Here is a 21,824-nt window from a genome sequence, read left to right as displayed (position 1 = left end):
CTTCAGTTTGTTTAAAGTACAGAAATAACAGGTCTCAGGTTTATACAATGTAACAGTTTTATAAAGCACTCCTACACATAGCACCCTCACTGATGCAGTAAAATTAAGATGACAGTTTTACCGAGAGGTGTTTTAATTTTTCAGGCACACTCCGTCAAAATGAATCAGTCATCCTTCTCAATCTCTTTTCCTGCCTCCGAGATGGCTGAGCTCTTAATAATAACTTTGTTTATCTGACATTTGAATGCAGACTTTGTTTTAAATGTTAAGCACAGCAGTGAATGCTTTTATGAGGATGACCTTGCAGGGAGTGGCAGCTCTGAACCTGTGGTAACTGAAGTGGCCCAGCCTGCCCCTGCTGTTCAGCCTTATATGTCCAGGAAAAGGTGGGAAATGCAGAGTCATGGCAACAGGGGGCAGAGTCAGTGATGTGGAAACAATGGGCCAAAAACATAATCTCTCTCTGACCTTCTTCCATCAGAGAATAACAAGGTTTGACTCAGTTTTGAAGTTTTTTATGATTAATATAACATTCACATGGATGTTGTTCAAAATACAGTATGCATCCTTTATCTAAATACAATTAGTCAAAAACCTGCATGCAGATAAGGGAAAGGCTCATCCTCAACAGTAGTGTGATGGTGATATACACTACCGTTCAAATTTTTGGGGTCACTTAGAAATGTCCTTGTTTTAAAAAGAAAAGCTCATTTTTTTGTCCATTAAAATAACATAAAATTGATCAGAAATACAGTGTAGACATTGTTAATGTTGTAAATGACTATTGTTGCTGGAAACAGATGATTTTTAATGGAATATCTACGTAGGCGTACAGAGGCCCATTATCAGCAACCATCACTCCTGTGTTCCAATGGCACGTTGTTAGCTAATCCAAGTTTATCATTTTAAAAGGCTAATTGATCATTAGAAAACCCTTTTGCAATTATGTTAGCACAGCCGGAAACTGTTGTTCTGATTAAAGAAGCAATTAAACTGTCCTTCTTTAGACTAGTTGAGTATCTGGCGCATCAGCATTTGTGGGTTCGATTACAGGCTCAAAATGGCCAGAAACAAAGAACTTTCTTCTGAAACTCGTCAGTCTATTCTTGTTCTGAGGCTATTCGAGAAATTGCCAAGAAACTGAAGATCTCGTACAACGCTATGTACTACTCCCTTCACAGAACAGCTCAAACTGGCTCTAACCAGACTAGAAAGAGGAGTGGGAGGCCCCGGTGCACAACTGAGCAAGAGGACAAGTACATTATAGTGTCTAGTTTGAGTAATGGACGTCTCACAAGTCCTCAATTGGAAGCTTCATTAAATAGTACCCGCAAAACACCAGTCTCAACGTCAACAGTGAAGAGGCGACTCCAGGATGCTGGCCTTCTAGGCAGAGTTCCTCTGTCCAGTCTTTTGCCCATCTTAATCTTTTATTTTTATTGGCCAGTCTGAGATCTGGCTTTTTCTTTGCAACTCTGCCTAGAAGGCCAGCATCTCGGAGTCGCCTCTTCGCTGTTGACATTGAGACTTGTGTTTTGCTGATAATGAGCCTATGTAGGTATTCCATACAAAATCTGCCGTTTCCAGTTACAATAGTCATTTACAACATTAACCATGTCTACAATGTATTTCTGATCAATTTGATGTTATTTTAATGGACAAAAAATGTGCTTTCTTTAAAAAACAAGGACATTTCTAAGTGACCCCAAACTTTTGAACGGTAGTGTATACTGAAAGAAAATATAAACGAAACATGCAATTTCATAGATTTTACTGAGTTATGGTTCATATAAGAAAATCAGGCAATTTAACTAAATTGATTAGGCCCTAATCCATGGATTTCACATGATTGGACAGTTTCGCAGCCACTTGGGAGCCAGGCCCACCTTCTGGGGAGCCGGGCCCACCTACTGGAGAGCCAGGCCCAGCCAATCCGAATTAGTTTTTCCCCACAAAAGGGCTTTATTACAGACAGAAATACTCCTCAGTTTCATGAGTTGTTCAGATGGCTGGCCTCAGACGTTCCAGCAGGTGAAGAAGCCGGATGTCGACCTTTACCTGGCATGGTTACACGTGGGCTGAGGTTGTGAGGCCGGTTGGACATACTGCCAAATTCTCTAAAATGACGTTGGAGGCGGCTTATGGTAGAGATATTCAATTATCTGGCAACAGCTCTGGTGGACATTCCTGGAGTCAGCATGCCAATTGCGACCTCAAAACTTGAGTTACCTGTGGCATTGTGTTGTGACACAACTGCACATTTCAGAGTGGCCTTTTGTTTCCAGCACAAGGTGCACCTGTGTAGTGATCATGTTGTCAGCTTCTTGATATGCCACACCTGTCAGGTGGGTGGATTATCTTGGCAAAGGAGAAATGCTCACTAACAGGGATTCAAACAAAATTGTGCACAAGAGAGAGGATGGCTGTGAGCTGGAGAGGAGAGGCTGGACCAGGGATTGCAGTTACCTGATTTACAGGACATGACACACTGGCCAGGATTTATGACTGGCAGGCAATGCTCTGAGCATGCTTCTAAATACTGATCCTCTGATGCTCCCAGTCTCTTGATCTGAAGGCAAGGGGATATCTCCCAGAGCAACACAGATTGACCTACTACAGTACATGTTGTGCTGTATTAATGGTGATTCAATTTCAAATCATAATTACCCATATGTTTAACGATGCACAACTAATAATTAAATCACAAGATCCATTCATATTGTAGTTGTTGGTATACGATTCCCTGAACAATAATTCTCTGAGCTTTGTTCCTTGTAAGTCACTCTGTACAGTACAGTATGTGTTACTGTAGGTGTACCTAAGTGCAGGGGAAAGCTCTGCCAGGCACATTGTGTTTGTATGGCGTCTGTGCTGGTTTTACCGTGTGTGAGAGACAGGAACAGGGAGTATCCCAACTGTCTGTTAGCCTTTGGAAGCAGCAGCACACTGATTTTCATATGCCCATTTGAATCAGTGCAGAGAGGTAAAGCATGTTTGCTCTAGAGCTGTTCAGAGAGGGAGGTCGTAGACTCTGATGTTTGTTTCTGTAACCCCACCATAGCCATGATCTCTCCTTAATTACTGTCACATTACATGATGCTCCTCTCTCCCGCTGTCCTCTCCCTCTGGTAATAGTGCATATTACTCCAATTACAACCTGAGTCAAACTCTAGAGTTACTGTAGCACGCACCAGTCAGCTTCAGTGCAGAAGCAGAGAGAAGCGCAACATTGCCATAATGGAGTCCTTTTTTGTTTTCGAGGAGATGGATAGCTGTTTTTGACCTTGATTCCATTTCATTTATCAGAATACTCATTTTTTCTAAGCTTTTTGTTTGGCCGATAAATAATAGGAAGGCCGTTACCGAAGCCCTACAAGTACTCTATATGTGGTCTGATCCATCTTGGATGTGCATCCAGTGGTGTTCGCAGAAGACAGCAGAGCAGTGTTTCCGTTAACCGGATTTTGGCATATAAAAAATGTTAAAAGCCGATTTTAAATAAAATTGGCACAGACAGTGCCAATGTACAACATCTCAAACAGCAGTGCATAGGCAACGGAAGGCAGGTTTCATCAGCGCATCACACACCACTTTGCAGTGAGCTGTAGGCAGTATGCATTTTGGAAACATATATACATAATTGTTGGAAACCTGAAAATGTTAATACATATTATGAGGTATGTCTTACCTTGCTTTAAAGTAGCCTAGACAAAATCCGACCATATCCGTGGGGCAAGTTATTTTAAATAAACTTTCTTTCATTGTCCAGTAGCCAAAGGCACTATCCTTGTCATATTAGCAACCCATGTTAGTTTGTTGCATATTAGATCTCCACTCTTTCTACAGTCGTGGCCAAAAGTTTTGAGAATGACACAAATATGAATTTCCACAACGTTTGCTGCTTCAGTGTCTTTAGATATTTTTGTCAGATGTTACTATGGAATACTGAAGTATAATTACAAGCATTTCATAAGTGTCAAAGGCTTTTATTGACAATTACATGAAGTTGATGCACAGAGTCAATATTTGCAGTGTTGACCCTTCTTTTTCAAGACCTCTGAAATCCGCCCTGGCATGCTGTCAATTAACTTCTGGGCCACATCCTGACTGATGGCAGCCCATTCTTGCATAATCAATGCTTGGAGTTTGTCAGAATTTGTGGGTTTTTGTTTGTCCACCCGCCTGTTGAGGATTGACCACAAGTTCTCAATGGGATTAAGGTCTGGGGAGTTTCCTGGCCATGGACCCAAAATATCGATGTGTTGTTCCCCGAGCCACTTAGTTATCACTTTTGCCTTATGAAAAGGTCATGCTGGAAATAGCATTGTTCGTCACCAAACTGTTTCTGGATGGTTTGGAAAAGTTGCTCTCCGAGGATGTGTTGGTACCATTCTTTATTCATGGCTGTGTTCTTAGGCAAAATTGTGTGTGAGCCCACTCCTTTGGCTGAGAAGCAACCCCACACATGAATGGTCTCAGGATGCTTTACTGTTGGCATGACACAAGACTGATGGTAGCGCTTACCTTGTCTTCTCCAGGTAATTTTTTTTTCCGGATGCCCCAAACAATCGGAAAGGGGATTCATCAGAAAAAATGACTTTACCCCAGTCCTCAGCAGTCCAATCCCTGAACCTTTTGCAGAATATCAGTCTTTCCCTGATGTTTTTCCGGGAGAGAAGTGGCTTCTTTGCTGCCCTTCTTGACACCAGGCCATCCTCCAAAAGTCTTTGCCTCACTGTGCGTGTAGATGCACTCACACCTGCCTGCTGCCATTCATGAGCAAGCTCTGTACTGGTGGTGCCCCGATCCCGCAGCTGAATCAACTTTGGGAGACTGTCCTGGCGCTTGCTGGACTTTCTTGGGCGCCCTGAAGCCGCCTTCACAACAATTGAACCGCTCTTCTTGAAGTTCTTGATGATCTGATAAAAGGTTGATTAAGGTGCAATCTTACTGGGAGCAATATCCTTGCCTGTGAAGCCCTTTTTGTGCAAATCAATGATGACGGCACGTGTTTCCTTGGAGGTAACCATGGTTGACAGAGGAAGAACAATGATTCCAAGCACCACCCTCCTTTTGAAGCTTCCAGTCTGTTAATCGAACTCAATCAGCATGACAGAGTGATCTCCAGCATTGTCCTCGTCAACACTCACACCTGTGTTAACGAGAGAATCACTGACATGATGTAAGCTGATCCTTTTGTGGAAGGGCTGAAATGCAGTGGAAATGTTTTTGGGGGATTCAGTTCATTTGCATGGCAAAGAGGGACTTTGCAATTAATTGCAATTCATCTGATCACTTCATAACATTCTGGAGTATATGCAAATTGCCATCATACAAACTGAGTCAGCAGACATTGTGAAAATTAATATTTGTGTCATTCTCAAAACTTTTGGCCACGACTGTATTTGGCTAAGGTGTATGTAAACTTCCGACTTCAACTGTAGCTAAAAAGCTATGTTTGTTTCTTTTTGACTATTTTAATTGGGGGAAAAATCACGGTATGGTACTTCATTGTTACCCAGAAATGATATGATGTTGAGATGAAAACGGCTGCATTGGACCTTTAAAGATATGGGTCATAATTTGCTGCTGCATGTTCTGACGATAAATCTGGCCCTGTGGATGTACTGTGGATGTACTGTATTTATGATGGCGGATTAATGCCTCTCCTACCAGGCTGTTCTTCACACCTACACTCTTTTCCAATTTAGATGTGTTACACTCAAATTGATAACTTGCGTGTCATTCAATTCAGAAGTAGCACATGAGGCTACCGGCCTTGAAATCAGATGAAATGAACACACCTGACCTTGACTTTCTGCCATAGTGCAAATGTTTGTGGTAGGTTGTGTTAATGTTTGTGGTAGGTTGTGTCGTAGTCATGGGGCTTGAATATTATTTGCTCTTGAGAGTTGGTGTTGGTATGATATGGATTTAATCAGATCTGGATGTAATGTATATTGAACAAATATATAAACACAACATGTAAAGTGTTGGACCCATGAGCTGAAATAAAAATCCCAAAAATGTTCCATACGCACAAAAATAATTTTTTTGTGCACAAATTTGTTTTCATCCCTGTTAGTGAGCATTTCTTCTTTGCCAATATAATCCATCCACCTGACAGATGTGGCATATCAAGAAGCTGATTAAACGGTATGATCATTACACAGGTGCGCCTTGGCTGTGGACAATAAAAGTCCACGCTAAAATGTGCAGTTTTGTCACATAACCCAATGCCACAGATGTCTCAAGTTGAGGGAGCATGCAATCTGTTATGCTGACTGAAGGAATGTCCACCAGAGCTGTTGCCAGAGAACTGATGTAAATTTCTCAACCATAAGCCGCCTTCATTGTCGTTTTAGAGAGTTTGGCAGTATGTCCAACTGGCCTCACAACTGCAGACCACGTGTAACCACACCAGCCCAGGACCTTCACATCCGGCTTCTTCACCTGCGGGATCGTCTGAGACCAGCCACCCGAACAGCTCATGAAACTGGAGTATTTCTGTCGATAATAAATACTTTTTGTGGGGAAAAACTGATTGGCTGTGCCTGGCTCCCAGTGGGTGGGCCCGGCTCCCAAGTGGGTGCCCCTGCCGAGGTCATGTGAAATCCATAGATTAGGACCTATTGCATTTTTTTCAATTGACTGATTTCCTTATAAAATCGTTGAAATTGTTGCATGTTGCCTTTATATTTTGTTTCAGTATATCAAGTCGCCTGCAGCTTCCAGGGAGTTATTAGTCCCATGTTGTTCAAACCTAATATAGGTAATGCTACAGACCAGAGCGTGAGGGATATCCCATAGTGCTTGTCATGTTTTATGAGATGACCAACAATAGATCTTCTGTTGACGTTTGCACAATCTCTTATAGTGCACCTAAGCATCACTTCACTAAGCATCAGAGATAGCGAGAGAGAGAGATGGAGACACCCCTCTCTCTGCCTAGAGGTGATCCCAGGAGACATGCCCTGGGCCTGCAGCAGATTGACCTGTCTTTTAATCAGAGGGGAATAAAAAATGGGGGGCTAATTTAGAGCACGAGTGGAGAGATGAGAGAAAGGAACCCAAGGAAAGCATTCATCAGCATGTTCTCCTCAGTACATGGAACCTTTCATCCTTCAATCTCCAAGCCTTTCAGAGAAATGCTGATGATGGATTTATGCTCAAACCACTTCAGCATGCAAGGAACATATTAGTGTAATTAACAATCATAATGATTAGGCCAGTTTAAAAATAAAATGTAAAAAAAATCACTTTTTTAAAATGACTATTCAATGAATTTGAGATTAATGTACCGTTTAGGTATTTGCATGTTGTTAGACAAGACCATTAGTTTGAGGTCTGAGGTTGTTTTAAATCTTATTAGAGCTTGTTAAAATCTTCTCATCTTAACAATGACTAGGCTGGGATATGGAGCTGGTACGCTAATCCACCTTTGATCCTGATATGGCTCTAGTTGTACTATTTACAACTAGTGCTGCTGCCGAGAGGGTTGATTCTTTTAGTAAAGCCAGATAAATGCTTTTAAATCTTGAACCCGTATTGTTTTTGTATTCTTATTTGCTAATAGAGGATGAGCGTTGTAAAGAAATTACATGTTTATGATCCTATTCAAATGGTCTTTGTCTGCCATTTTAAGATTCTCTTTGTCTTTTCTCTACCATGACCTAAATTCATTTAGTTGTTAAGGTGATTGGGATGGGTGTTTTTGTTTATCTATTGTCGTGTCTTTGGCTATGCCGGATTAAGTGATATGACATGCTATTCTATAAAATCCTTTCTCCGTAATAACTATTACCTGATTGAGCTAATCATGTAAATGTAATTAACTAGAAAGTCGGGGCACCACAAAATAATATTTATAGAGCTTCGGAGTTATCTTCCGAATAAACTCTTAAAGACCTAGTAATATTTTACATCAATAGCAGTCAATATTAATCGTCACCTTATTTCAGTCTCATCTGAAAGTTGTAAATTCTTGGTTATCTTCACGAACCCTGGCTAACAAGTTGAATCAGCAATACAAAATTGGGTTTAATTATTTATTTACTAAATACCTAACTAATCACACAGAAGTATATATACACAGAATGAATCATACCTTGATTACAAATTATGTCATAAAGGAAAACGTCCCTAGCGGACGGAACAGATATGACAGCTGGTTACACAAAAGAAAAGGGGTCTGGGTTTGAGTGAAAGAGCGGGAAGACTTGAGGAACCAAGAAAGAAGCCATGCTATCGTAAATACAGTATCTTATGCATTTCTAAATTACCGCCCATTTGGAAAAGGAAAATGCAATAAATATTTACTCTGAGCTGCGCTTTGGTAGGTTGGTGGTAGATGGAAGGCCGTGTTGCCCAACCGAGTCCTTTGTCCTTTGAAGAATGTCTCTAGTAATTGGATACGTTGTAGTAACGTCGTTGTGTGGTAGACGGGATACTCTGTTCTTTCCTAATTTACGTTTGCAGCTGCTGTTGCTAACTCGACGTCTAGGAGGTATCACTTCTGTAGTGAATAAGAGTTCAAAGTTCATACCATTCGCAACCAAAGCTCACGCTGATGTTGGCTTAGTTCTGTAGTTGACATGTTAGTCCTTTTTAACGCAGAGGCTGCAGACCTCACGTACTTGGAACAGGAAGGTTACATTTTCGTCAAGGGCTTATATAGTGGAGGGAGAAAAGGGGTGTGTTTCATAATTTACAACCTATGTCGCTTCACGTGGGCGGGCCACTGAGTCGGGCCTAATTCACTCATGAAAACCCAATTCTCACATTTTAGAAGCTAAAATCACATTTCATCCCATCACAAATAATTTCATATTCAAACATTTAAATTGAACAACAATTCCATGTGAATCTGATAACTCTGTGTAGACTTTCCACTGTAGAGTTTATGTCAATCTATCATTGATGAGAATGTCTCAGATGACAACCGAACTGACATCATATTCATTAAGTACCAACGCATATGTTCAATTGGTCGGATTACCAGAATATAGTTCATTTCCCCCCACCTTCTGATGTTCCCAGAATCTCTATGTTAACCAAGGGGTTTTCAAATTTCACATCAGTAGGGTAGAGAGAGGAAAAAGGGGGGAAGAGGTATTTATGACTGTCATAAACCTACCCCCAGGCCAACGTCATGACACTATGTAGCCTAACAAGGGTGTTGCAAGAATACAGAATTTTGTCTAGATTTTGGTGTTGCTAGAATAAAGAATAGAATTGAGAGGTTTCTGTTTTCTGTTACTGCCTCATTTGATTGTAAACCGAAAATGTTTTATTATGGTGTGTGTACTGAGTGCATCAATAAGGGATCATAGCTTTCGCCTGGTCAGTCTATGTCATGGAAAGAGCAGGTGTAGGTCAGGTTATTTTGGTCTAGTGCTGAGCGATTAACCGAAATGTCTGTTATTTAACTTTTTTTTAAACAACTAATTAACCGACATCGGTTAAATTATTTTAATTCCATTTAGTTCAGGGGTTTTCTGTGAGCTTAATGTGCACATTGCGCAGTTTCTCTAGAGATAAATCAGACCAAGAACGAACTGTGCGATTTAGTAGGGAGTTGTAGTTTCCAACAGGCCAATATTCTACATAGTTTAGCGCAGAAAGCGTGCTAATTAACAAATTGAACTGGTACATTTCTTTATTTACTGTATGCAAGAAAATATTCTGCCTATTTTTATATTTAATATAGGGCAGACATACAAGTTCCCTACCTTCTCCCCTTCCACTTGACTTCTCAATTTCTGTGGTAATGCTGCAATCAATTGGTTGTATTGAGCAAACATTCTAATACATTTTCGATAGCTGCATGTGTGACAACTCCACTAGCTTCCCACTGGGCACAGACGTCAATTCAACGTCTATTCCACATTAGTTCAACGTAATTTCATTAATTTCATTTCACTGCACATTTGTGCAGCCAGTCTAATTGGTTTTGAACACATTTGAGAGGGTTCATCAGTACTGTATGTTATCATTTGACTTTAAATATCCTCTTTTAAGCCATCAAGCAGCTAGCTAGCTGTAAGTGTGTATAAAAAAACAGCTTGAGGTCATGGCCACAGCTATCTTCTCAATTACCTATAGTCTGACTTTAATTTTGATTTGGCATGAAAAAATATTTCATGCAGTTTACTATTCTGTTATTAGTCTTAAAGCCACCAAATACTTGAACTGCATTGTGGCAGTTTGTTGATGATGTCCCAATTCCACAAAACGTATTGATCAGCTATGATCAAACAAGCTCCAATGAGGTGATCATGTCAGGCCAACATGTCAGGGCTCCCGAGTGGCGCAGCGGTCTAAGGCACTGCATCTCAGTGCTAGAGGTGTCACTGCAGACCCTGGTTCGATCCCGGGCTATATCACAACTGGCCGTGATCGGGAGTCCCTGTTGATTGTTTAACTATTTGACTGGTGCTGTAATGGTCCACCAGGCTGAGTTGCTGACAGTGCCTGGGTGTCCTCATGAGCTCTCCTATCTGCTATTGTTATTACAACAAATCATGTGACACATACTGTATCCCTTCCAGATGGCTCCTGACTTCAGCTCTTATTAAATTGTCCATGTTTACACTGCCCTCCCAGCTGCTCTTAGACACTTTCCTTCTATTTGCAGATCTCTAATGTGTTGAGTACTACACAAACCTAACTTAATACTGGAAGCCCTGTGGATGGAGGAGAGAAAGCCCTGTTAATGGTATAAGAGAGGACAGGGGGCTGGTAATACTATTTTAAGTCCACTTTGAAGCATCATGTTGCAGGGATACAGTAGAAGCCCATTCATTCTGTATGTTGATATCTCTGGTTGTGATCTGCTGTCTATGCTGTGTCCTCTCTGCTTAGTAATGGTTCGGTGTCGGCCTGAAAGCAGAGCTAATGAGAAGCTTGCTGCTGTTGAGTGTTTGCCAGAGGAGAGAGAGGAGAGGAACTCGGTGAGAAATGGGTTCTCGCTCTGCTGCTGCTACTGCTACCTCCTACTAGCTCTGCTCCATAGTAGTGATTATCCTCCGGGGTTTCCTCATGTGGCTGCTCCTGAGCTGTATTTCTTGCTCTCACTCTCTGTATTGCCTACCAGAGGAATGTTATCATTTTTCATGCATGATGTATTTATTTGATTCTATAAAGCTTTTTTTACGATGGGTGCCATCACCAATGCTTATCGGCGGCAAATGTAGACAGAGCTTTGTGCCTCCTACCCCTGCTAAGTGTATATATACCAAGGTCCCAACGGAATGTCTGCACAGTTTCTGCTTTCACAAGAAAGTTTTACACTTTTGATTATCCCCACACGGCTATACTCTACTGCACCCTCAGGCCTGTGTGTGGCAAAGTCCATACTCGTGTGTGTGTGTGTGTGGCCTGGGTTAGCTGAGCCTCATGTGGCCTGTCTAACAAAGAATAACCATACACCTGAGCCACAAAAGTGTTGTAGGACTCCTGTGGCAGGCTGTATGAAGCAGGTCCCATGCAGAGCCATTACCTCTACCTCTTTGTGCTGATGGACTATCAGTAGAGAAGAGGCTTGCAGGGGGGCTGCAGGAGTAGGAGATAGTCACTACTATGAAAGACTGCTAGTCAGGGGGGCTGCAGGAGTAGAGAGAGTCAATACTATGAAAGACTGCTAGTCAGAGGGGACATCATTCACAACCACGTCATTGGAAATATTTTTTTTGACAAAGATTTTGAGCAGATTTGCACTTGGATATACTTGTAATTGCAGATTCTTTACCCACTTTCTGACAGATTCAAACATAACCCAGACATCCAATAGCTCAGGCCCGTGTTCTCGTAGTTACCCATCTCATAGCCCTCTCTCTCTCCTCTCTTCAGATTGTCCTAAATATATTTCCTCATCAGGCACATTCCAATAAATCCAAACATTTTCTCAATCTAACCGTTTGTGTCCCAGGCTTCACCTATGGCCAATGGACTGTGTGGTATAACGCTCACATGAAGTAATATGCATTATAAACCTGGGGAAACTGACAAACACGGTTTGAAAAAATTTACTGCAATTTATCTTTTAGCTCGGTCTTTTTTATTTTCCGAAATTTGCACTAAGAATGGCATAATCATTTTCTCTGAAATGGCTCACAGAACAATTGTATGGAACACACTTCCAAAGTATGGGGAAGCATTTTGTTATAGCTATATCTGGACTCTAAATGGAGTCAATTTGTTTATTCACAAGCACAGCTTCTATATGACCTTTGTCATTAAGAGGAACACAGAATGTCAACTCATTATCCATAATACAGTGTTGCCTTGTATAACATCTGAAAATGTTCTTGTCATCCGGATTTGACAGTGCACTGGGTAAAGGAAAAAATTCCTTAACCATATTCTGAACAAAAACATAACTGTTTGAGAGATCCATTGTGAACAGTTTTTCCTCCTGGCTAAGGGAGATATAAATCTAATAAATGGTGTCATTAGAGTTTTTTCTGCATGTTTTCTCAAGTAGGAATAAGAACTACAGTGTATTTCAATCGGTTTGGCCTTAAATGGATGACATAACACCCACTGGTTTGACTTCGATGTCTGCTTGTAGGGGGAGAGGGCAAATAATGATGATACTCTATAATTTCATCATTCAGGTAGAAGATATAACCCTATTTGGTAAAAGACCAAGTCCATATATTTTTATATTTTTTTTATGGCAAGAACAGCTCAAATAAGCAAAGAGAAACGACAGTCCATCATTACTTTAAGACATGAAGGTCAGTCAAGACGGAATGAACTTTGAAAGATTCTTGAGGTGTAGTTACAAAAACCATCAAGCGCTATGATGAAACTGCCTCTCATGAGGACCGCCACAGGAAAGGAAGACCCAGAGTTACCTCTGCTGCAGAGGATAAGTTCATTAGAGTTACCAGCCTCAGAAATTGCAGCCCAAATAAATGCTTCACAGAGTTCAAGTAACAGACACATCTCAACATCAACTGTTCAGAGGAGACTGAGTGAATCAGGCCTTCATGGTCAAATTGCTGCAAAGAAACCACTACTAAAGGACACCAATAAGAAGAAGAGACTTGCTTTGGCCAAGAAACACAAGCAATGGACATTAGCAATGGACACAATGGACAAAAAATCTGTCGTTTTGTGTAATGAGACAAATGTGAGATTTTTGGTTCCAACCTCCATGTCTTTGTGAGACGCAGAGTAGGTGAACGGATGATCTTTGCATGTGTATTTCCCACCGTGAAGCATGGAGGAGGTGGTGTGATGCGGTGTTTTGCTGGTGACACTGTCTGCGATTTATTCAGAATTCAAGGCATACTTAACCAGCATGGCTACCACAGCATTCTGCAGCAATACACCATCCCATCTGGTTTGGGCTTAGTGGGATTATCATTTGTTTTTCAACAGGACAATGACCCAACACACCTCCAGGCTGTGTAAGTGCTATTTGACCAAAAAGGAGAGTGATGGAGTGCTGCATCAGATGACCTGGCCTCCACAATCACCCGACCTCAACCCAATTGAGATGGTTTGGGATGAGTTGGACTACAGAGGGAAGGAAAAGCAGCCAACACATGCTCAGCATATGTGGGAACTCCTTCAAGACTGTTGGAAAAGCATTCTAGGTGAAGCTGGTTGAGAGAATGCCAAGAGTATGCAAATCTGTCATCAAGGAAAAGGGTGACAACTTTGAAGAATCTCAAATATAATTAGATTTTTTAAATACTTTTTTGGTTACTACATGATTCCATAAGTGTTATTTCATAGTTTTAATGTCTTCACTATTATTCTACAATGTAGAAATTTGTAAAAAGAAAGAAACTCTTGAATAAGTAGGTTTATCCAAACTTTTGACTGGTACTGTATATATCCAGTGTCCATTTTATACACATTTCCTTGGCTAACTCAGAGTTATATCTGAACTGATCCGTTTTGTTTTTTCCAGGTGTGTAGGTTGGCAACGCCAATACACCACCAATCAAGATGGTGGCCCTTTCACTGAAGATCTGTGTCCGCCAGTGCAATGTGGTGAAGACCATGCAGTTTGAGCCCTGCACTCCTGTGTATGATGCCTGTAGGATCATCAGGGAGAGGGTTCCGGAAGCCCAGACTGGCCAAGGTGAGAGATTGGGGAAAGCTACTGTTAATGAGTAATGTCAGAACGTTTCACATGCATAAGGATCACTTTCACTAAGAAAAAAATTGAAATACAAAAACTACACAATTACTTTTTTTTTTTTTTACATCAGTCTGTACTAAATACTCCAGTGTCATTGTAATGCAATTGTCAAACAAGGCATTAGAGTGCCTGATCTCCAGGTCTGTCTGTCTGTCTGTCTGATAAAAACTGTTCAGAGCATTTTAAGCAGGAGATAAAAATCGATGTCACCCACAGCATTGCTTTCTGACTACAGACAGACAGAAAACAGTTTCAAAACAGTCGATGCGCTCTGTCTGAGGAAGCTGATTCAATCTGGGTCTGTGGGCGGTATTCTTCCCTGGGGGAGGTGTTAGCTAGGCATGCTGGAGAGGCTCTTTAAGCTGTGAGCTCTCGTTAGGCTTTAGGACAGATTCATATCAGCTAGGCTAGAGGGTCTGATGGCAGACATAATTACCCTTCTTTCCCAACTGAATGTCATAACATGGATTATTCATGTGAATGTCAATGAGATCAGAAGAAGAGGCATCCTATGTATCATAAACAGTAACTACATGAGATGCAGTTAAATAGCATTGTCTTGTCAACATGTGTTCACTTAGTTGGCTTTTGCCATTTAAACAGTCAATCAAGCAACTGTTTCCATTACTAAATGTTACCCTAACACGTTCTCTGCTGTGTGTTTCAGCCTCTGATTACGGCCTGTTTCTCTCTGATGATGATCCCAGAAAAGGAATCTGGCTGGAGTCTGGGAGAACTCTGGATTACTACATGCTCCGGAACGGGGTAAAGCCCAATCATAGAGCCCAGGGCAGAGTCCCATCAAACATTCAATCAAAGGACTGCATATCATTCCCCTCTTTCCTTGTTTCTCAGGATGTCTTGGAGTACAAAAAGAAACAGAGGCCCCAGAAGATCAAGATGCTGGATGGGGCAGTTAAAACTATCATGGTGGATGACTCTAAAACTGTGGGAGAGCTGCTTGTAACCATATGCAGTAGAATAGGTGGGTAACCTCTCCAACTGGAATCTACACAAGTCAAACCATCCACTAGCCTCTCAGAGTAGGAGTGCTGATGTTACAGGTACCAGTTTTGGGACTGGTGCAGCAGATAATAGTTCCTGTAACACAGGATAAATGATGAAACAGGAGAACGTGGCTTCTCTTTCAAAGGTTCTCTCAATTATTTTATTCAACATTCTCTCAAGTGCAAATAGTATTTTTCCGTCTTTTCGGTGTATTTCAATATTTCATTTGTCTCCTAATCCCTGACATATTATTTCATAAACATACTAAAAAAATATTAAATTCCAATCCAATTCACATCTTAAAATTCTTTACATTTATACCCCAAACACATTTACTCTTAACTTTTATTCAGCTGTTTACAGTAGGTTATAATTCTGTAGTTTACTGTTGTCCACTGTAGCCCCATAGGAGACTAAAACATGAAAGCCTTTAAAGACTGGTATAACTCATTAGAAGTTACTTTATACCCACGCTCAAAATACAGTCACCCAGTGTAAGAAGGGCTAATAGAAAGACAAGGCGATTGCAAATTACATTAATGCTAGTTATTGAAAAATGACTGAACATGCTAGCATAGTGTTAACCGAAGCTAGCAACCGACTGACCGGAGCTGCCAAAAGCTATCCGGAGCTAGCTAATAGCTAACTGGAGCTAGCTCTAAGCTAGCAGCTTTTCTGACATTTTACAGTACAACAATTACAAAGTTCTTAAACAGCACAGTTACAACATTAAATTGTCAGGAGTGTCTTTTTCAAAATAAAAATGTTCAGGTGTTAACCATTTGTTTTTTTCTAGATCAAAGGAATGCACAGCCATCATTTCATTTTATACTCGACATGCGTTTTCTGTCTAGTACGAAGTTACACAATTACTATGTTGTTCAAACCCATTACATTCACTTCAACAGGCAAGTTACACTGAATACCACAATATATTTTTGTATTTTTGCACTTTACTGACCTGTAACACGGGATAAATTATGAAACAGGAGAACATAACCTTTGAAAGAAAAGTCTTCTCAATTATGAGAACACACAGGTGCAGGACCGCATACAGTCCCAGTGCGAAGTGAACACGTCTCACTGGCCAACATTAGTATAAATGCATTGCAATGGTGAAACCTTGGAGGACTGACATTTCAGTAAAAGCATTCTTCCCCAATACAGAGAAACAATACATAAACACAAATGTGACCATACATTTTGTGTGCGTCACACTGATCTAGGACCTGTCCATATACTCTTATTCATTAAGATCTAAAAGGCAAAACATATCCTAGATCAACACTCCTACTCTGAGACCTTTTGTGGATACGGGCCCTGATCCTATTTATAGCTCACAGTTACTGGCTCCGCCATACATTATGGATGCAGATTCCCTAGCTTTTAGAACATTATATTTAGCTATGGTACTGGTATAGTCAAAGTTTTATACAGATATTTTTGATAGGGGGGAAAAGGCTTTTATTACACCATGTTGAAATTATGAGTGGTAATTGTGAAGCCAAAGACTGTGCTGTCCTCTCCTGTCATGTAGGTGTTCCCATAGCCATATACTGTATTTCAATTACGCTGGGCTGCCTGTGCCCAAACTCAATTGGGTGAGGAGAAGAGAGATGTCTGGCAGATCTCTTCATTGGCTGGTGTTTGTTTAGAGGGCTTTCTGCTTGGCTTCTCCTCTTCTGAGTTCCCACTTTAGTTTTCTGGCTGCTCTCCCGTTTCCCCCACTGGTACTTCTGATATGGCACAGCTCAAAGTGCTGGCTCTGTGCTCTAAACTGCTCCCTCTCTGAGAGTTTCCCGGCTGCCTCTCCTCTTCAGGAATCACCAACTACGAGGAGTACTCCCTGATCCAGGAGGCGGTGGAGGAGAAGAAGGAGGACGGTCATGGGACTGGCACCCTGAAGAAGGACAGGACTCTGCTCCGAGACGAGAGGAAGATGGAGAAGCTCAAAGCCAAGCTTCACACAGATGATGACTGTGAGTTTGAAAAGCACTTCCAAAAGAACACTGTTGTTTGTAGTCCAGTATTACATGCTTCCAGTCATCACCTCTACCCCTCTATCATTAAGTCCAATTTCTCACATTAGTAAGTAAGTCCAGTATCATCTCATTTGAACACGTTTTATACCTCAACTCAGTCATAGTACTGTATCAATGTTTAATGAAATTAAGATTGTAATTTCTGTCCCTTGGGGGTAAGATAACATTTGGAAAACATCATTGTATAAATCATCCTCAAACCATCACAAAATCTATCGTTATTCTCAGCAGAAGGTTATGCAAATTACTGCTCTCATGGTTTTAGACAAAAAATATATACATTTTTCCTTTTGGCTACATGTCTTTATGACTGTTTTATTTCACTGTCAGCGTGTCCAATCCCAGTAGTAGAAGTGTATGCTACTGTGTATTTTTCTCTGTTGGCAGTGAACTGGCTGGACCACAGCCGGACGTTCAGAGAGCAAGGGGTGGAGGAGAGCGAGATGCTGCTGCTCAGACGCAAGTTCTTCTACTCAGATCAGAATGTGGACTCACGAGACCCTGTCCAGCTCAACCTCCTCTATGTACAGGTCAGACCTCTCTCACTGTGCTCATTCCTGTCCAACATGTAGTAAACTGAGCTCTTCAATTCCTTTCTCCTCTACTTAACAGTTAATCAAATGGCTACCCTGACTATTTGCATTGACCCACTTACTTTATTCTAATTTTTTGCACTGACTCTTGCACAGGTCTTGATGTACACTCACTGGACTCTAACCACACACTCATACATACTATCTATCTTAAAATAGATAAAACTATACTAAATATATTCACGTCACCAAATAATTAATTAAAATGCACTGTTTTGCAATGACGACGGTCTACAGTAGCCTCAACATCACTCTCTAGGGTAGCACCATGGTGTAGCCGGAGGACCGCTTGTTTCCGTCCTCTGGGTACATTGACTTCAATACAAAACCTAAGAGGCTTGTTGTTCTCACCCACTTCCATAGACTTACAAAGTAATTATGACAACTTCCGGAGGACGTCCTCCAACCTGTCAGAGCTCTTGCAGCATGAACTGACATGTTGTCCACCCAATCATAGCATCAGATAATTAATATAGTACTGAAAGCATATGCTACAGCTAGCTAGCACTGCAGTGCATACAATGTGGTGAGTAGTTGACACAAAGAGAGAGGAAGACAATAGCTTAACAGTTTTGAACAAATTCATTTCTTCAAAAATTAAAAAGCAATAGAGAGCGAGCTATATTGTGTTGTATATTTTTTTTCACTTTTACTTACTTAGCTAGCAAATGCAGCTAGCTAGTTTAGCCTACTCAAACACCCGGCTCAAACAGAGAGTGACTATGTTAGCTAGTTGGCTATGGCTATACAACACTGAAACCCTTCCAAGTCAAGGTTTTATTAATTTATTGCCACCCGGTGTAACTGCTTAACCGCTTGCTGCTTACTGTACGCTGTACTGCATGATTGTAGCAGGTTTACTAACGCATTAGTCAACATAGCTACTAGAACTACAACGTTAATATGGTGACATCAATGTAGGCTGTGTGTAGCGGTTAGCGGTTATGATATGAAGGTTTGGCTTGGAAAGATTTTTTTCGCCTGGTCACAGACAGCTGATGTGTTGTGCACTGAACTCCACAAGCTAACAGAAAATGTGAGCGAATGAGAGCACGTAGATGCTAGATAGAATTGTACAACGATCAAAGGGATCATGCTAGATTGTAGCATCCTAATGATGGGTGTAGGGAAAATGTTTGTATCACATAGTAGCCTAACCTATCGATGTTACGTTGAGCTGGGTGAATGGAATATGAATGACAGACATCCAATATGCTGTAATAGAATAAGGCCATGCTCATAATTTTTTTTTAGCATCCTCCCTCATCTTAAATGTCACCGACCACAACTGATGCATAGTCACTTTACCCCTACCTAAATGTACATATTACTAACCCGTACCCCTGCACATTGACTCATTGACCGGTACCCCTTGTATATAGCCTCATTATTGTTATTTTAGTGTGTTAATATTTTTAGTTAGCAAATGTTTCTTACTTTTTTCTAACTCTACATTGTTGGTTAAGGGCTTGTAAGTAAGCATTTCACGGTAAGGTCTACATGTAACAAATTTTATTTGAGTTACCGTCCTCCCTGACTGATTCTGTAGTCCTACGGTCAATAAAACACACTTCAGCTCAAATACAGTTGGATATTCTGTCGAAGGCTATGGTGCTGGAACTCCTATAAAGCCTGGCTTGACGTACTGTCCTATAGCCTTGCTGGTTCTGTTGGATCAGAGGCCAGCTGACTTATGCGGCCTTGCTGGTACTGCAGTTCTCAGAGGATGAGCTGGGCCTGGTTTACAGTATATGGATCACAGACCGGTTAGCTTGCCGTGCTGTGGCGATTGGGTCAGCATGGACTGTCTGGTTGTGCACTACAGCGTTGTTGCACACTACAGCGTTGTTGTGCTCTACAGTGTGGATGGAGTCTGAGTGAGAGAGAGAGGGCTGCTGAGACAGGGAGTCCCCTGGGGGGGTCAGCTGAGCCTGCATTACACAGGGCAGACTTTGCTCACTGCACGCCTCACTGCATCTGCATTAGCTTCCCCTGCCTTGAGTTGAAGAGGGGAGCTCCCCCCTAACACCTGAGCTCACAGAGGAGCATGCTATGCACAGTACTTTGTGCTGTTCTGTGAAGGAAGTGGTACACAGCGTTGTACGAGATCTTCAGTTTCTTGGCAATTTCTCGCATGGAATAGCCTTCATTTCTCAGAACAAGAATAGACTAATGAGTTTCAGAAGAAAGTTCTTTGTTTCTGGCCATTTTGAGCCTGTAATCGAACCCACAAATGCTGACGCTCCAGACACTCAACTAGTCTAAAGGCCAGTTTTATTGCTTCTTTAATCAGCATAACAGTTTTCAGCTGTGCTAACATAATTGCAAAAGGGCTTTCTAATGATCAATTAGCCTTCTAAAATTATAAACTTGGATTAGCTAACACAACGTGCCATTGGAACACAGGAGTGATGGTTGCTGAAAATGGGCCGCTGTACGCCTATGTAGATATTCCATAAAAAAATCTGCCGTTTCCAGTTAAAATAGTCATTTACAACATGAACAATGTCTACACTGTATTTCGGATCAATTTGATGTTATTTGAATGGATTCTTTTTTTTTTCAAAAACAAGGACATTTCTAAGTGGCACAACTTTTGAACGGTAGTGTACATACACACCCAACAAGCACACACTCAGAGACACAGTACATACCTTGCAAAAGTATTCAGACCCCATGTTTTTTTTCACATTTTGGTTAACAAAGTCTGATTTAAAATGTATTTAATTGTCCATTTTTGGTCGACAATCTACACAAAATACTATGTGGAAGATTAGTATAATTTAAAAAAAAGATTAATTGAAATTAAATACCTAAAATATAGTTGTTGCGTAAGTTTTCAGCTCCCTGAGTCAATACATGAAACCCATTCTGCATCGATTACAGCTGTGAGTCTATAAGAGATTTGCACACCTGGATTGTGCAATATTTGCCCATTATTCTTTAAAAATTCTTTCATTTCTGTCAAGATGTTGGGGACCATGGCTAGACAACAATTTTCAACATTTAACATAGATTTTGAAGCAGATTTAAGTCAACTGTAACTTGCCCACTCAGGAACATTCACTGTCTTCTTGGTAAGCAACTCCAGTGTAGATTTTGGCCTTATCCTGCAGGTTATTGTCCTGCTAAAGGGGAATTTCTCTCCCAGTCTCTGGTGTAAACCAGACTGAAGCAGGATTTACTCTAGGATTTTGACTGTGCTTATTAGCTCCATCCCGTATCTTTTTATCCTGAAAAACTCCCCAGTATTTGCCGATGTCAAGCATACCCATACCATGACGCAGCCACCACCATGCTTGAAAACAAGGCAGTTACTCAGTGATGTGTTGTGTTGGATTTGCCCCAAACATACAGTAAAGGCTTTGCAATTAGGCCAAAAAGTGTATTCCTTTGATGTTTTTTGCAGTATTACTTGAGTGCCTTGTTGCATACAGGATGCATGTTAGAATATTAATTTCTCTATATGTGTGTTCTTCTTTTCACTCTGAAATGTAGGTCATTATTGTGAGTCACTACAATGATGTTGATTTATCCTCAGTTTTCTACCATCACAGACATTGAACTTTGTAGCTGTTTTAAAATCACCAATTAACTTTTTTTTTATCCAGGGGAAGCTAATTGAGACCAGTGTCTCATTTATAAAGTTTGCTCTGAGGACCAAAAAAAACATGAATACAACAATAACAAAAAAAGATAAAAACTACAAGACAGTTATAAGTACATGACATCAGTATATTACAACTTACAATAACCAATTAAAATAGTTGCACACTTCAATGAACTCTTTTAACTGCCCTACTTGCACCAGGGACTGTATTTTATTTTTTTAGATATTCCATAACTGTGGTGTTTTACAACTGAAGGTGGATTTACCAAACTTTGTGGAGACAAGCGGGACCTCGAGTTAACCAACCCTGCGAACAGGTTTGGTATCTCATATTTTATATTTCAGCAGGGAACTGAGGTATGTTGGAAGCCTGTGGAGTAGAGCTTTCTAAACAAGAAGGGAGTAATGAA

General features: G+C 40.9%; 1 protein-coding gene across 4 annotated transcripts in view; it reads left to right on the top strand.

Annotated features, from left to right (window-relative positions):
- tln2b (talin 2b) overlaps positions 1–21,824 on the top strand; it is a 130,823-nt gene that overhangs the window by 53,733 nt on the left and 55,266 nt on the right. For all 4 annotated transcript variants that reach the window (XM_071416838.1, XM_071416835.1, XM_071416836.1 and 1 more), the window contains 5 exons: positions 13,928–14,101; positions 14,829–14,926; positions 15,017–15,146; positions 16,990–17,148; positions 17,599–17,741. In XM_071416838.1, coding sequence (XP_071272939.1) covers positions 13,966–14,101; positions 14,829–14,926; positions 15,017–15,146; positions 16,990–17,148; positions 17,599–17,741 — 666 coding nt within the window. In that variant the 5' untranslated portion in view covers positions 13,928–13,965. The remainder of the gene's footprint in view (positions 1–13,927; positions 14,102–14,828; positions 14,927–15,016; positions 15,147–16,989; positions 17,149–17,598; positions 17,742–21,824) is intronic.

Source organism: Salvelinus alpinus, chromosome 9 (assembly GCF_045679555.1).
Source record: "Salvelinus alpinus chromosome 9, SLU_Salpinus.1, whole genome shotgun sequence".
Taxonomy (NCBI): domain Eukaryota; kingdom Metazoa; phylum Chordata; class Actinopteri; order Salmoniformes; family Salmonidae; genus Salvelinus; species Salvelinus alpinus.
Note: the sequence above shows the minus strand (reverse complement) of the source record. Positions and strands in the feature narration are given on the sequence as shown.